Source organism: Cygnus atratus, chromosome 10 (genome assembly GCF_013377495.2).
Source record: "Cygnus atratus isolate AKBS03 ecotype Queensland, Australia chromosome 10, CAtr_DNAZoo_HiC_assembly, whole genome shotgun sequence".
Classification (NCBI taxonomy): Eukaryota; Metazoa; Chordata; class Aves; order Anseriformes; family Anatidae; genus Cygnus; species Cygnus atratus.
The window spans coordinates 4,004,457-4,020,852 of NC_066371.1; the positions used below are offsets into that span (position 1 = coordinate 4,004,457).

The window sequence follows — 16,396 nt, forward strand, 5'->3', positions numbered from 1 at the left end:
ACGGCTGAAGCAAAAATCTGCCTTGGCCAATGCCCAGAATAGAAGTTTTCAGCCCAAATGTTAGAAGTTTGGCAAAGTACCATAAAAAACTAGGCTATACTAACATGAGGCAGTGCCACAATTTCTGTCTATGAGATGAACAGAGAAACATGAATTAGACTTTGATAATGAAAAACATCTTTGTTGATTTAAATGCTGGCCTGACTGTCAGGCTGGCTTATTTACCAGAGCAACAGTGCAACAAAGCCAGCCACACCACTGAGCCACCCTGCTTGCTGCTCAGCAACCTGCTTGCTCTGTTAGCTGAAGGACCCGAAGCATCACTTACAGGGGAGAGCTCCACACGGTCATCAAAACAGTCTTCTGCTGGACTTGCTCTCTTGGCCTGATGTACAGATTATCTTTCTGAATCAGATGAATCTTTCTGCAAACAGATTATTACTGGTCTCAGTGGCATTTACTAGATACAATGGAACATTATCTCTTATAGCCCATTACATCACCACAGAAAAATAATAAAAGAGTGCATTTCATTTGAAATTGCAATTGAGATATCATGCGTGTTTGTTTTATTTCTTAACATACCAGCTGCATGCTGTTCCTGAGAAAAACTCCTGACTGAACGCAGCCACCTGAACTACAGTTTAACATTTAAATAACAACTAGTGTTTAAGAAGAAATAAAATTGCATGGGAAAAAAAAAAAAAAACATAGGCAACATCTTTGAAAATTTGACCTTAAGTTACTTTGTCAAATTGCATAACCAAAAGTTATCTAATCAAAGCCATAAACTTCTTTGCAATTATGCTAGGGTCCTTATTTTCTTTATTCAATTATTGTTATTTTTTCTGCTTTTAGGGAGCACTAATTCCCTTATGCAGGAGCCTTGCAGTTGTTTGAAATCCACAGCTGCTGGCTGTCAACCAACTTTGAGAAAGCCCTTAGTATGTAGTTGAATAGAAGTATATCTAACAGCAGGAGCCTGAATCCTTCTCCAGCACAGAGGGCCAGCAGCAGGATCTGGGCAACCTCTGTCTTGCTCTAACCTTGGAAGTTATTGCATCAGGAACCTCGTGTGAGAAACATCCCAGTCATAGCACAGGGCTGGAGTCCTTAGCTGCTTTCCGATGTTTCCCTTCTTTGTTTCCCTGAGGTGGGAAGGCTGCTACCAAAACACGTTCTAGAGTGGAAGGATGTCTAGGATCGTTCCTGGCACAGTCTCTAGTTAGTGAAGTCTAGCACAGCCTAAACTGCATTTCAGTAGCTGATCATTTCAATGCAAATTGAGAGTGAGTGCAATTATAGCAATAGCAAGATACCTATGGATCGTTGGGACATAAAGCTGCACGTGTCCTCACACAAAATCTCCGTTGTCATTTACAGAAATGTGCTAAGCCAACAGTTAGAAATCAGGTAGACAACCACAGTCTGAGATCCAGACCCTCTGCCATAAACACCCATGTCTGAATTTATACTCTTTGTCTAATTCTTGTGCTATTGTGGCTTCATCATTTCTTCATAGCAGAATAGATTGAAATAAGGATTATAAAAATGCATGTTTTCTGAATGTTTAAAAAAAAATGAAAGAGTATGGTCCATCCGACTCGTAACACAATGTAGTGTTTTGTACAGACTGGGAAATATCCATAAAGCTTACACTTGTGAGTACTTTTCTAGTTCGTTAGGCAGTTCACTGCTCTTTTATCCTTTTACATCTATAGCGCCGTTTTAATGAGGATCGAGGCACTCAAATACTGAACAGTCACACATACCACACTTATTGTCTATCTTTTTTATAATCTGGTAACATTTAGATATTTAATAAAACAAATAATATGCAGACCTGTTATTTACACTCTTCAAATAGAGAAAGTCAGCAGCATGAATGGCCATTTTTCAGTTGGTATAAATTTACTCTAAAGCTAACCTGTAACTATTAATCTAAGGCTCTCTTTTTTTCTTCTAAATCCACATACATCCACCAGTAACATCTCTATTGCTTTGTAGCAAAGTCCTCAGGCTGTGCATAGGCTTTAGGGATAGAGATGGCCTTTCTGTGTTGTTTGGTAAATTCCTAGTTCAGTCATCTCCTGCTATAAAACTGAGCCACTCAGATGCTACCACAGTATGAGAGAAAAATAAATGCTACTGGGCATATTCGACTCTGCCACAGCCACTGCCGAGTTCTGTGCTATTAGATTCATTGCATTGTGACTTACATTTAAAACGTACTTCTAGTCTGCTTAAATATGTTAAGAATTATCCTGAGGGACCATGGTAAAATGTAGTCATGTTTATTTGTAATTGCTACAAAATGGTTTACAAAATTGTTAGTGTCTTTTATTATGCCTGCTACTGAAGCACTTGCCTGTTAATTAGAGAAATTTCAGCTGTCATAGTTGGCAATTATAGCTTCTGTATCACTGTCTGTTATGAATAGTCAATGAGAGCTGATTAATATGCATGAGGAGCAGTATATAGCGTGCGCATTGGAGCACAGCACGGCAGCCAGAGTGGAGCAGCAGAGGGAGTGTTGTGTACTGCCAGGGAAGAGGGAAAGCTCTAAAGAAAAGAGCACAGTTGCTGCGCAGCACCCTGCGCGATAGCACTGTGAACTGTTCCAGGCCAGCCGACTCACCTGGGTGTTCCAAAGGATATCTGCATGCATGCTTGTTAACAGATTTCTGTGGCTGCACTGCTGAATAAGGAAGATTATTTCTGCCACTTGTTTAAACATGGGATGCAGTTTGTGCACTCTACAGAAGCAAGAAGAACAGTACAAATTACTGTATGAAGTTTGTCAGGTAAAGCATTAGATTTCATTTCTAAAAGCAAATGTTGTCTTTTAGGCTTGTGACCACTGTTGATGACAGGGAAAATGGAATAGCAAAAATTGCTTATACAAATGGAAATGAAAGTGTCTGTTGCCTTATTTGATATGTGTGAGATAATTGTTATGTTTTTACCTTCCCATTTACACTTGCAGAACATCAAATATGTAAATGCATGCTATTATATGTCAAACTTCACAAAACTTTGTGGCATGAAATAGGACACTGTGCTTTATTTCTCTAGCATGCATTAGTAAAATTTCTTGACAAGGGTCATGGCTTGGTCACACACTCTTTGAACAAGTTAGGAAAGACATGGGCAATGATTAATGCTCAAAAGGTTTTGTCTCTGTTTACAAGTCCACATAGACACTTCTTTCTGTGCGATGCCTTCATTCAGTGCTGAATCCAGTCTTTAAGGGACTGCTCCTGTCAGGGTAAGTTTTAATGCCCAGTTCTTGCACCTCTGTGTGTAGAAATATCAGCTAACAAACAGCTAGAATTGACAGCAGATTAAAACTAATACCCTGCAGATCTGATCTGGGTGGTCCTCTGGGGACCCAGGAGTTGGACTTGATGATCCTTGTGGGTCCCTTCCAACTCGGGATGATCTGTGATTCTGTGATTAAGCGTCTGATAAGTTTTCAAAAAATGTGGTAACACACCAACTTCTGTTACAAAAACCCCATTTCCTATGTTTCCGAGTTTCTTTCTGTCTCTGTAATTTCTGTCACATCTCAATATAATTTGGACCCAAAAAGCGTGACGGAACCAAGTAAAGTGATGGCCAGGTATTTAAGGGACATATACTTACTGATCTCCTGAAATAAACATAGGCAGGTAGTAAACCTCTGAAAATTGAAGCAAGTTGAACGCTCCAGACAAGCAGAAAACACCCAGCTCTCTCAAAGTGCACTTTACTACTGTGCCATTCCTAATGTGGGTTAGAGCGTGTGACAATTACCAAGTGACACGAGGACTGAGGCGGGTGACACGTCCCAGCGCTGTCATGTTTTCTGCTTGCCGGCAGAGGGTATTGCTCAGCATCGCAGCGCGGCGAAACCTGGGGCTCTTCGCTGTGCTACCTGCGTTTGATCACAGATCCTGATGTCACTGACAACACAGTGAATAATATATGTGTTTTGTGTGTAATGCTAGTAGGGAAGTGATTAAATTTTAAACACGCAGTTTTGATCTAATTCTCACTCACTCACCCGAAGGACACTGTTGCTTTGTGGAAGGGAAAAAAAAACTTGTGAGAACAAATCGGAAGACACGCTTACTGTCATTTCTATTTATACTGACTCACTTCCACTTGCTAAGCTGCTATGCATGCGATGATGGCAAGAATTTTAGAGAGAGATAATCAGATTTCTCGGACATGGCTCCGTACTGGGAACGGGCTTCAGATGCTGCCCACAATAGCAGACTTGGTGCCAGTTAGCGTTTGTGTGAGCCCTCCGTTCGGATCCTGCTGGGGCTGTTGGAATAGTCACTTATCCCCCAAGGTCACCAAGTTTTCATGCAGTCTGGGTTTGATGACTATCAGTGAATCACATTCAGAAGTGCAACAACCAGAGCAGACAGAGACAGTAACAAATTATGAATATTTTAATTGTTTAGGAAGCTTGCACAAGTCCTGTTGCGAAATGAAGGAAGCAGGGAACCTTTGGAAGTTACTAACATCTCCTAACAGATGCAGGGCACCATTCTTTAAATACATGCCCTTAAAATCCATCGCAGGAACAGTCCTAGTGATATCTGAGATGACTAAACTATCTGGTGCTGACTGCAGGTGCAGCTCCCTGGCAGGAGTTTGGATTTAGAAACTGACCTGCAAAGTCTTGCAGCCTCGTTTCTGCAGCGGAGGTGGCTCAGTGCACAGCAGCAGCGATTAACGTTAAGCATGAGAGAGAGAGAGAGAGAGAGAGAGAGAGCCCTTGGGGAAACATGGTGGGAGTACCCTCAGCTCACACAGAAGTGAAAGGTGCATGTAATCCTATAAAACCAGGATTTCTAACGTAGGAAATTCTGAATTATTTAAGACTATAATCCCTGATTATTCCAAAATATAAATTATTGTGCAAAATTACTTTAACAGAGTACTACTTTGATTTCTCTGTCTCACAAGATAGGTGGGAGGGAATGCTATAGCTTAGGGACTATGTCCAGATAATTAAATGTCACTGTAACTACAGAAAGCATCCTCATACAATTTAAGAACAATCAGTAAAAATTTAATGGTAAAGGAGATGAAGCATCATCTTCATTTAAAATAACAGGATATAAGAGATGAAAGTTTTAAAACATGTTAGCAGTGATAAATACCTCTTACAGTAGGTTTTATTCCATATCATCCATGTAACCGTAACATCATGGGATAAGCTGACATTGCCGTACCAGAGAAAACTAAAAGAAGCTTTTTTCCAAGTCTGATGTAGACAAAATCTACATAATTTGGTTTTAGGAAATACTGAGCATTGTTACAGATAAATCCTCTTAGCCTTATTTTTAAAAGGTTAATGACTGCAAGGTGTAGGAATTCAGAAAACACTTGCAAGAATTAATAATAGTACATAACTGCACTTTCTCTATTAGGCCAAGAGCTTTAGTGTGGCTGGGAAAATAATGCTTCAATAAATTACAATTCCAGAAGGTCTGGTACGTCTGGCTCCGTAAGTCCTCATAACAGAGAGTACAAAGAGGATCAAATATACCAGGGCTCAGGCTTTATCCCTTCCTCATCCATAGATAATTCAAAGAGATCCTCTTCATTAAGGGCTTTGGCACATTGCCTACAATTTCTTTTTGGGCTGCTGTGAGCTTAACGATGCAGAACAATGGTCTTCCCTCTTGTTGAACACATACCTTATTGGACCTTTAATCACATAATAAAAAGCAAATTAAGACACCTAGTCATTAAAGGCTATTGTAGCCGTGCATATCAATGCTTTGTATTGCGAACACAAAGGGGACTGGGGCAGCTTGGATTCCTGGGGCCGAACAGCGTCACTGCTCTAAGCGCGTGTATCAGCGACGTATCCTGAGGTTCACTTCCCAGTTGCATGCAGCATGTGAAGTGATTATCTGCCATTAGAGTTTGGTTTTCTAGTTAAACGGGAATTTTCTTCAGAACATTTTTAAGTTTGTGAAAGTAGGAAGGGGGAAGAATTTTCTTAAGAGTGAAACCATAGAATTGGGAAGGTGTTTGAGACCAGTTTTCCAGTTGGCTTTTGTCAACGTCTTTAGCTCAGATACAAACAGTAGCAGAAATAAGGGCTGTTCCCTTTGTAGGGAAATTCCTTGGGGAACAGGAAGTAATCCCACTGAAGGAAACTTACAGAAGAGTGAGTTGTCTGAGGCAGAGCTTTAGAGTTTGTAAAATAAAAAATAGTGATTAGGACCTCAGTTTTCTGAGTACCTATTTCACCCTAAGCACGCATTTACACACAGTTTGGGAGGTAAGCACACAGCGAAATCATTTCCTAAATAAACACTTAACATTTCCACGGTGAAGGACTTAGGATTTTAACTCACATGCCTCTAGTTGGACAGGCAGTGTTTAAAGGTGTTCCCTGGGATTCAAGATAATGGAGTTCATCCAGTTCTCATGGTGGGAGGGTGTCATAAAAACAGCCCATCAAAACTGACACTTCCAGCTGAGAAATCATGGGTTAAGTGAGCACGGTGACCAAATCCTTCCTCCAGGCTGTCCCTCCAGAATAAGGATAGAAACACTGGCAGGAAACAAGCTCACATTGCCACTGCCCTTGCTTCAAATGATCTGAGGTCAGAAGACTTCTGCCTCCGTGATTGTTGAGCTGGCACCTTCCACAAATACTAAAGTTCATATATAAATAAACAGTTGATGCAATGACCTTTTAGTGTTTCAGTAACTTGAAAGCTCTGCTCACATGCTCTTGGCCTGGCACAAATCTGAGACAAGTAAACGACAGCATTGGTAATAACAATAGCGGGCAAACTGGGTTTGTCCTTTAAACATGACTAAGATATTATGTGGCCAAAGTAATATAAACACCAAGGTCAAATTGCTGTGCTAATGAGAAGATGGTAGTGATGAAGAAATAACCAACACTGTATTTCATCAGCAGCATCCAGCAGCAGCACTTGCAAGGAGACTTCTTTCAGCAGCACTAAGGCACGAGGCAGTTGCACTGAGCTATCACTGATGCAGCTCCCTTTGCCATTACAATTCCACTCACACACTTGGAATTGCAAAAATTAAACTAAAGCAATCAGTTGTTAAGAAAGACTGATTCAAGGACACAGTCTAACTAGACTTCAACCTCACTGAGCTATGATGATATCCCAAATCAGAGCCAAACTGGAACCTGCCAAAGCAACTACCCGTCTCAAAGAAAATCCTAATAACAACTGTAAGATTCAGGAAACAAAAATAATTGCATCTGTACATATGCTTTTCACACCCTCAGATTTAATTGCACAGCCAGAGAATTATCCAGGCTACATTTCAGTGGTTTTCAACGTCAAAACTGAACTGGTTGCGCCAACTATAGTAAACTGGTCTACTTTGAAATACACAGTATGGCTTCAAGTACTCTGTATGTACACTTTCTGTACTGCAGCTGAAATTAAGGATAGTGTTGAAGTTATATTCTGTCACTTTGCTACCATTAAACTTGACCTCAATAACAGTTGTGAACCTATCACACTTACTTCAAAGTAGGCATGTGTTTGCTTAAACAAGATGTTAATTCCAAGGGCTTTGTTCTAGACAGGGTTTTCTACTGCTGAATTAGTTCAGCTGTAGAAAAACTCTGCTTGACAGACTGGAGACTCATAATCTTCAGAAAACTGCCCTTTAATGATTGTGGCGCCTGTCTGTGGCTCAGAAGTCCCCCTTCTTAATTAGACATTTACCAGAAACTGGCAATTGAAATTTTCCTCTTCACTTGACGATGAATAATGCAATGCCTCTGTTAGGATTTCTCTGGAAGATACTCTTTATTGCATATTAGAGGAATATTTTGATCATTAAAGGAACATAAACAAGATGCGATAAGAAATAAACAAAATGCCTGTGATATAAATGGTGAATTTGACCTACTGTGCACGTGAAATATCTTACTGCTACATAATCTTCCTGAAATCTACAGTGCCTTTCTTCGTTACATTTAGCAGATAAAATGCTTAACCACAGCATAGCTCTATTTAGATTTTTTTTATTATTATTAAGTGATAAATGATTGAAAAGATGGGTTTTGTAATGCTTTACACTTATACATCTGTTTAATGCTATGAAGCAGGTGGCAAGAAACCACAAGGGAGAAGGCACCAGGGACAATCGTTCTGTGCCTTACTGTCACATGTCAGGCATGGGCTGGGAAAGAGGAAACATATGGAGTAATGAAAAAGTGCAGATTCAATAAATGTGTTTTGTTGTGTTCATTAATAATGAAATGAAAGGTCATGCTTCATTTTCACTAGGACACTACAACTCTACATTTTTACAGAAATGGGACTGTTCCTCTCAGAGACTGGACGGGTACATGGAGGCAGAGCCAGCTAGTCCTCCCGAAGCAGGTAGCCACGTAGGCATTCGACGGGAAGGTGGCAGAATAAATACTGTAAAATGTGCTTATACTTCCCTGTATATGTACATATACAGCCCTTCAATGGTCTCTAAGCAGTGACTATTGAAGCAAGATGATAACTCTGGACACTGCCTTGTTGGAGGTGATGGGACACATGCTCCACTGGCACAGGACCTGGGCACTTGCTGATTTCATTTCTAATTGCTGAAATTTCACCTGGCTTTACCCCAAGACACCACCTTAGCTGTGCTCAGTAGCATTTTCCAAACAGCACCATCAGACTCCTTGGGAACACTTGAGAAATGAAATGCTTCACAGAAAGGCGAACTGCACGGTCAGACTAAACCAACACTTGGCTTATGCATTTTCATGGATCACGTTCATTTACACTGACTGAATTAGACCTAACAGCACCATTTCTGAGAAATTTAGCATCCAGACATTAAAAGATCACAGCTGATAAGAAAGCCTTGTTGAATTTAGCAGACTTGCTTGCAGGGTGCAACAGAAGCCCTTGTACTTGACCTCACTGTAGCTGTATAACTGCTGTCAATTTTAGCCAAATAAAGGAAATTTGAGATGTTTTTCTTCCGTACACTAGTAGCACACTACAGAAGTTCTAGGTCATGGTCAAGCAGCATGGACTGAAAGCGCAGATGAGTTGGTGGTGGTGGGACTTAAACCTACACTGCAGCTTCGGAGGTTTGTGTTCCTCAGCTGAACGCACGGCTCTGCCTCTGTAGGCAGATGGCACAAGATTACAAAGCCTGCCCTGCAGACACCAGGTAGCCTGAAAGAGCAGGCCCTCAGCTGCCCCCAGATGGATCTGTCACTCCTGCTGGGTTCCCAGATAGCGGCACTGGGCATTTTTTCCATCTCAACCTGGCAGCAACTTCCATAACAAGATAAGCAACCTCAAGACAGCTCTCTTCAGAGCTATCCTCAAGTGCTCTTTGCCCCATCTTACATCAGTGGGACATTCGTGGAAGAAGGGGGGGGAGTGGGAGGATGGACTCAGAAACTACAAATGGTCAGCAGCAGTGCAGAAATGGGAGCGCTGACAATTTGAATGTTCTCAAGCAGGGTGTCTTTAATTTCAGTGTGCAGGTTTTGGTTCTGGTGTACTCTGGTGACTTTGGGTAAAACACTGACTTGTTTTGTGTTTCATCTTCTCATCCGTACAGTGCTCCTTGTGACTTGTTGCTCAGAGCAGGCTCTCCAGAGGAGGCACTGCTTTTTGTTCTGTGCTTGCATATTCTGATACACTAATAAAATAACGTTAGTGTTATTTTAAGGCCTAAGCTATATGCTAGCTTGCACTACTCTGATTTTAATTGAGGTATTTTTAATTGCTACACTAATAGCTGTAGACTCTGGGAGGACATAGCAGGGGAAAGGTCCCTCCGCGTATACCTTACACGGTTCTCAAAGCACCCTCTACATGCCACTGTTGGGGAAAAGTTACTGGTCTACGGGGACTTTTGACCTGATTCAGTAACGCAACTGATTTCTTACGTTACTCTGACTGAGCTGAAATCTGTGCAACATTATAATGTAATCAGATTAATGCTTTGATGCTATTTACTATCATTGTGCAATATACTTGGTATACACCCATGCTGACTGCAATTAGGTTGTGCTGGAATGACAGGAGACAACCCGGGACATCAGTCAGACACCTCTGGGTCTTGTACCTGCATAGGGACCCTTGTTACGGGAGTCTGTGTTTTAAAGGTAAATATGGAATCACACAGGGTTTTTTTAGAAGGAAATTCTCATTCACAAAAAAGGTGTAATTTGCTGTACTAGACAAGTACACAGATGTAGGTTTTGCCTCCTGTGAAAGCACGTTTGAGGAGGGAAGCAGCATTTCCAAGTAACATCACTGTACAAGCATAGTTCTTTGAACACTTGCCCATGTTTGCCACAACCATGGGCAAATCTAGAGAATGAGAGAAAATGGGTAATTGCGGTCACTGAATTCTGCTCATTAGCTAGTCATGAGTATTTACGGCTGTCATTTGTACCTCGCTCATAAATATAATTGATTGGCTCCCTCTGGGTCGTGCGACTGAGACAGCAGAAAGAGGCATTAAAAAGGAAGGGCCTGTAAACTTGTCTCCATGTTTTATACTGACCAGGGCTATTACTCCATGAGCAGATAGGCAAAAGATTGCATTTTTAATGGTGACAAAAGACGTTAAAGTATTTCTGCCCTCATATAAGATCATTTAACAAGATAAATGCATATGTAAAAAAAGGGCTCCAAGTAAATTTTGTATGTAGAGAAAGTCCAAGAGTTTCACACACCTCAGCATTGGTCTTAAACTGTTTTCATTGAAGCAACTGATAAAATTACCCTGTGGTTTTATTTTGAGTTGTGATACATAGGAGCAGAGCCTGAGAATCCAACCAGAAGTGGGCACAGTTCAGTATGCAGTGTGCAGTACTGGTGCTGTAGTGTTAATTTGTAAATGTGCTAATTACTAACAGAAGAAAAATTCCTTTATTTCAGTGGTCTTTTTCCCAAGATTTTCCATTTGGAAGTTAACAGTTTAGAGAACAAATGTATTCTGTACTCTTAAGTAAAGAATTTTTCTTTGGTCTTAACTATTTTGTCATGGATGGCTCACAAGGCAGAAGGGAAATGCACACACATGGAAACAGTCTATTACAAAACAATATAATTCTTTTTTTTTTTTTTTTGAAAAAGAGAGACTGTCCATATGAGGGAAATAAAAGAGGGATTAGATGGAGCCGCAAGAAGAATTAACCTATATTTTGAACCTTCCTTTTCCAATTCCTGAGGAAAAGGAGGTTTAGAAAATAGGCTTTTTGCTGCTCTAGTTTCTATAAAATCTTTAAAGTTCTGCTGCTTTTTCTTAATATGCAGACTTCTTAAGAACTTGCTAAAGAAGTGAATCAGACCATAAAGAGCGTTTTAAATGGAACACAGACGTCTGTAGTCTAACAGAACTAGCATTTTTATAGTGCACTTCCCAAGGATTTGCATGAATTTCTACAAAGAAAAGCTGCTTACTCATTCTTAAGCAAAAAAGTTTTCCTCTGTGACATTCGTGAAGCAGAGAACCAACAAGCTGTACAATGCATACAAATGTTTGCCATTCATGACATTAAACCCATAAAAATCAGTCTAACTTGATGGATGGAAAAATACTTTTCTTTTAGAGAAACCTTTCTAGTTTCTGTAGTATAACTCCAAAACCCAGCAAACTTTACACATTATTTAAGCAAAAAAGAGGTACAAAATAATTATAAGTATGCCAGTAAACTCTTATAGTAAGGGATTTTCTGGCTTTCTCACCTTTCAGCTAACTACTATTTGCTAACATCCAGAGCTACTTCATCTATACTATTGTAACTGGTATTTGTACAAGCTTGAGTGCAAGGCTCCTTACCTGCTTTCGTTGAGTGTCCAGCTTCATTCTCTTCTGCAGATCTCCTTCCAGCATGGCCCTGTCCTGGAGCTCTCGCATTGTCTCTTCAGGTCTTCACAGCTCCCAGCCACTCGTGGCCATGGTGTCCTTGTGGCTGCAAGGGGGGAAACAGGGAATCATTTTCAAGAACATGTCACCTTAAACATTTTTCTTGTGTAAATAACCCAGTGGTGTAAATTCTATCACAGGAAAAGAAAAAGAATAAAAGCTGTTTATTTTTTTTTCATAAGCATTATATTAGAAAAATAAAATAAGAACTGGTTGTCTATATAAACAAGTGGCGCATTTTGATATACCTAGGAAGCCCCCAGTTTATGTCTGCCATCAACCAAGTAGCAACTAGCCTGCTTTACCCCCCCGACAAAACAGCACTAGTGGCCATCTATACTCTGTCTAGTGTCCCATACTCCACGAGAATGCTATGTTTGCATCCAACATTGGATGATGTGCGTTCATAAATCTTGTAGCTGACAAACTATTAGTTACCCAAGCAACAGAGATTTGAAAACACTCAGGAATCCCCTTGGGTCTTACCAAGACTACAGCCAGCAAAGTCCTACTGCACATTGTTACGCATTTATCTCCTCCAAGGTAGCATTCAAAAATTTCTAGCCTTTTTCATGGCTCTTAGAAGTTTGATCTTGAAGTACAGTTGCATTATACTTGTTGCTTTCACATCTCCTGTCATGTGCTGTTCTGATGTTTAGGGTTCAACCTTACAGTTAAGATCATCAGCTGCTTCTGGTTTGGGCCAGATATAGCATATTAACATCTTTTTTTTTTTCCTTTTATGAATTAGTGTTTATTTTTTATCACAATTTACTTCTTGGAAATAGAAATCGATAAGAGCCCCATGACTGAAATGAGAGTTTGCAACGTCATTTCCATTTGTTTGGCTGGTGGGACATTTGTTTTTGTGTCAGGTCTCCTTTGTTGCATCTTGTTTATCAGATCTCCTTTCTTGATTACAAATATACATCATGTATACTGTAATGGACCTTGACAGCATTTTCCTTTACACTGTCAGACTTTGGCCATGCCTGTCGAATGCTGGTGGCTTACTTGGCTTTGTAACATTTTCCTTTGTTTTGCTGTAGTACTTTGCTTCAGTCAGCGCTTAACGCATTGCAACGGCAAAGCTCCCAGTGACTTTAGTGACCATCAAATCAAACTCAATGACTATTTTATTGTCATTCCAAGTGTTGAAAGAAAACTTCTAGGAGACGCTGACCTTCCAGACAAGATTACGCCATGTGTATCTATAGATTTCTTGCTGCCTTTACAATGCAGATTTTAGCTAGCATGCCCTCTGCAGCCTACTCTTGTACAGAACAGTACGAAGTACAGCATACACTATAAATGTTCTAGTGCATAATCATCACATAATTTCTGTTTTAAAAAGTCTATCATCCCTTCCTTCTTCAGTGTATAGCCTTAATTCTCATTAACTATCTCTGTGTCTCACGCAGTTGTTGAGCCTACTGTCTGGCTCCACCACAAATTTCATCAAGGTCCATTCCTTACACTTGAGTTTAACTGCAGCTTTCTCCATGTTCAATTTAATTCCAATGCAAAGAAGGCCCAAAAGCTAAGCATTTCAACATTTCAGACAAGTTAATTTATCCATCTTTTTTTTGCCATGAAAGATCCCATTGTCTCTGTCACATGGCATGTAAGGTTCTTAAGAAATTATGCATATTTGTAGGTTTTTGGCAGTCTTCTGAAGCATTCATATGCATGGATTTTTTCCTTCTGTGTTATTTCAGATGTAACTATTTATAAGGAAGAATTTTGCTGAGTATAATTCAGCAACATTAGGAATAACGTTTATGATTACAGAACCACTTTTTTAACAAAGTGAAACTGTACAGATATATTCATATATTCAGTGGCTTTTAAGCACCAGGAATAATTATTTGTCAATTGCGACAAATCTTCCGGATAGCAGCAAAACACCTTTATCAGTATGATCTATTTGCTGAAGTTTCAGAAGAACTCAAAAGTAACCATGAGGGCTAATTCCACACAGACATCAAAATCAGGCCATTGAGATATTTGTCAATATTGTTGTGCTACTAGAAATCGCATGCCAACACCTGCTGCCTTTTCTGGACCAAAAAGCAAAATGGCCATGTACACATAAGCAGACTTGAGAATTACTAGTTTCCGTTATCCAGGTTTTTAAGGGCCTGTGCATAAACAGTGTAATTTCCCTATTACAAATTGCTTTAAAACATACTTCTCCATCACTGCTTCCTCTTCCATCACTCTCCATTCAGAACCCAAACGGCTAGGAGCGATAGCTCCGTGCAGCCACTACCTCTGACTTTGTTAGTGCAGTTCTCGATACGCCTGTTAGGTCAGCAGTCCACCACCCTGGCTACGACTGCAGATGAAAACAGAAACCTGCAGAGTTTAGAGGATTCTACCCAGTCTGAGTTAAGAAATCAGTCTCTTTTATAAGGGATCCTCAGACTGACCAGAAACCATTCGTTGTGTGCATGGCTCCTGGCCAGAGAATTGCTTGCCAGCATGATGAGGATGCTGCCATATATCAGAGAAATACTTGGAAAGGACTCCTATAGTAACAATTCATGATACAGTCCAACTACCGCCTCTTCCCTACATTATATCGATCTGATTTTGAAGTCTGACTATTTAAATAACAACCACATATGAAAGCACAAAGGGGTACCAGTCCTTGGATCTGCTGCAATGAAGTGCCCTAAGGATTCTTAACGGGCCTGTACTAAAAGGCACATAATCCAAGTCAGTTACAACACCAGAGGATAACCTGGAAGCTATCCGTTGCATGAGTTTACCAGCATTTAACATAAAGACATAGAAAGCAGCTCCCAGCATTTAACATACAGACATAGAAAGCAGCTCACATGAAAAGTTTCTTGCTCAAGAGTTATTCTTAGCACATTTCTGGAAAGCATTATGCTCGCTGCAATTTAGATTCTTTTCCTTTGATTGCTTGTTGTATTTAGTTGTACCAAATAATTAGGATGCACACAGTAAAATGTGCTACATTTAATTTGTGGCAAATAATAAAACTGGAACCATAATCAGCATTTCCTTTTTCAAGAGAAAACATTACGCTGAACTTAATTTTACAGCTGTACAAATTGTTTTAAAGTAATCTGCTCAATTGGGCAAGTTAATGATGTTTAATTTGACCAGGCCAAACTTCACATGCTGTGCGTTACTGTGAGCGATTGCGGTCAATACAACTGTTTGTGTGATGCAAATGCAATGCTAACACCTCCCCTTCTCAGCTGGCTCAACAAGAAAACTGGTGTCATCACCCCTCTAAGATAAACCAAAGATGACAGCATAATAAGTGTTACGTGCACAAGGTAATTCAGAAGGAATTTAGCCTTTTCAATCGATTCTGCACTCAAGTTAACCCTCTTTATTATTGCCCAGCTTCTTGCTGCAAGCAATACATTAAGCGCGGGCTAAATTCAGTTAGTGCACTGAGTAATGGTACTCTGTGAGCGGTCCCACTTACTGTAATGGGACTAAACGTGGCAGAGCACAGTGTGAACTAAGTGCTCTCTGATACAAGCAAAGATACCAGCAGCAGGATATTTGGTTTAGAGTTTTAAGTCATATTCTAGAAGCTGGTGTGGCATAGTGCTCAGGACCTCTGTCTGGATCAGGAATCTAGGTCTGGATCAGGAGAGATCTCTCTGCTTGCCAAGGATTTGCAGGTGTGACCGTGACCTGGGTTTTGGTGCAATGAACAGGACCTTCACTACCCCTTTGAAATACGAGTGGTCTGTGTTCAAATTCTCGTCTCAGATCCCCGTCTTCCAGAGTCTGGCATGCCTAGCATTGGTACTTCTGGGCTGGGTCTCTCAGTTGTGTTTAGTAAAGGTCTTCTGCTTTGTGTAAGCGTTCACTCAACCAGGTAATGGTGGTAAGACCTGCGGATGGGAAATGGCCAAGCTACAGAGAAAAAAATTAATTTTGAAAAAGCGTCCATGATCGGTTCTTTCTTATTTTTTGTATTGCCTCTCGCAGTATGATGTCCAAGCCCACCCTACAATGCAGGTTTTATTGTAGTGGCTGGGTACAGCTATCACGTTTCATCTGAAAAGGTGTTTATCATACACTGCATACACTGATACCTGACTCTGTAATTGTGATTCTTGCCCCAACAGTTCTGTAACGAGGTTAAATGGTTTTAAAAAAATAATAATAGTATTTAAAAAAAAAAAAATTCAGGAGAATCAATAGCTTGTTTTGTTTGAGCAAGGGCTGAGGGATTTCTAATCTGCAAGAAACAAATGGGTTGTCGGTCTGTACTTTAGCTCAAAGAGTGTGCCCAGTAAAATCTACCAATTAAAACAAAAAGCAGAGCACAGGATTTGTTAAGTCATTCCTGCGACAAGGGAAAAAGAGAGATGCATAACATTGCATAAATAGTTCCTAGTACTTGCTGAATGTAAGTTTAGACAAAGCTGAGCCTTTTAAACTAACAGAACTGACAAAGCTATCCTCCACTTGCTGACTGTTTCTC

At 40.3% G+C, this 16,396-nt stretch overlaps 1 protein-coding gene across 2 annotated transcripts in view; it reads left to right on the forward strand.

The window, feature by feature from the left end:
- PDZRN3 (PDZ domain containing ring finger 3) overlaps positions 1-16,396 on the forward strand; it is a 131,969-nt gene that overhangs the window by 100,129 nt on the left and 15,444 nt on the right. Inside the window, exon 1 of one of the 2 annotated variants that reach the window (XM_050712780.1) lies at positions 2,600-2,804. The exons of the other annotated variant lie outside the window; for it this stretch is intronic. Coding sequence (XP_050568737.1) covers positions 2,736-2,804 — 69 coding nt within the window. The 5' untranslated portion in view covers positions 2,600-2,735. Of the gene's footprint in view, positions 1-2,599; positions 2,805-16,396 lie in introns of those variants that run through there. 2 annotated transcript variants of the gene reach the window in all.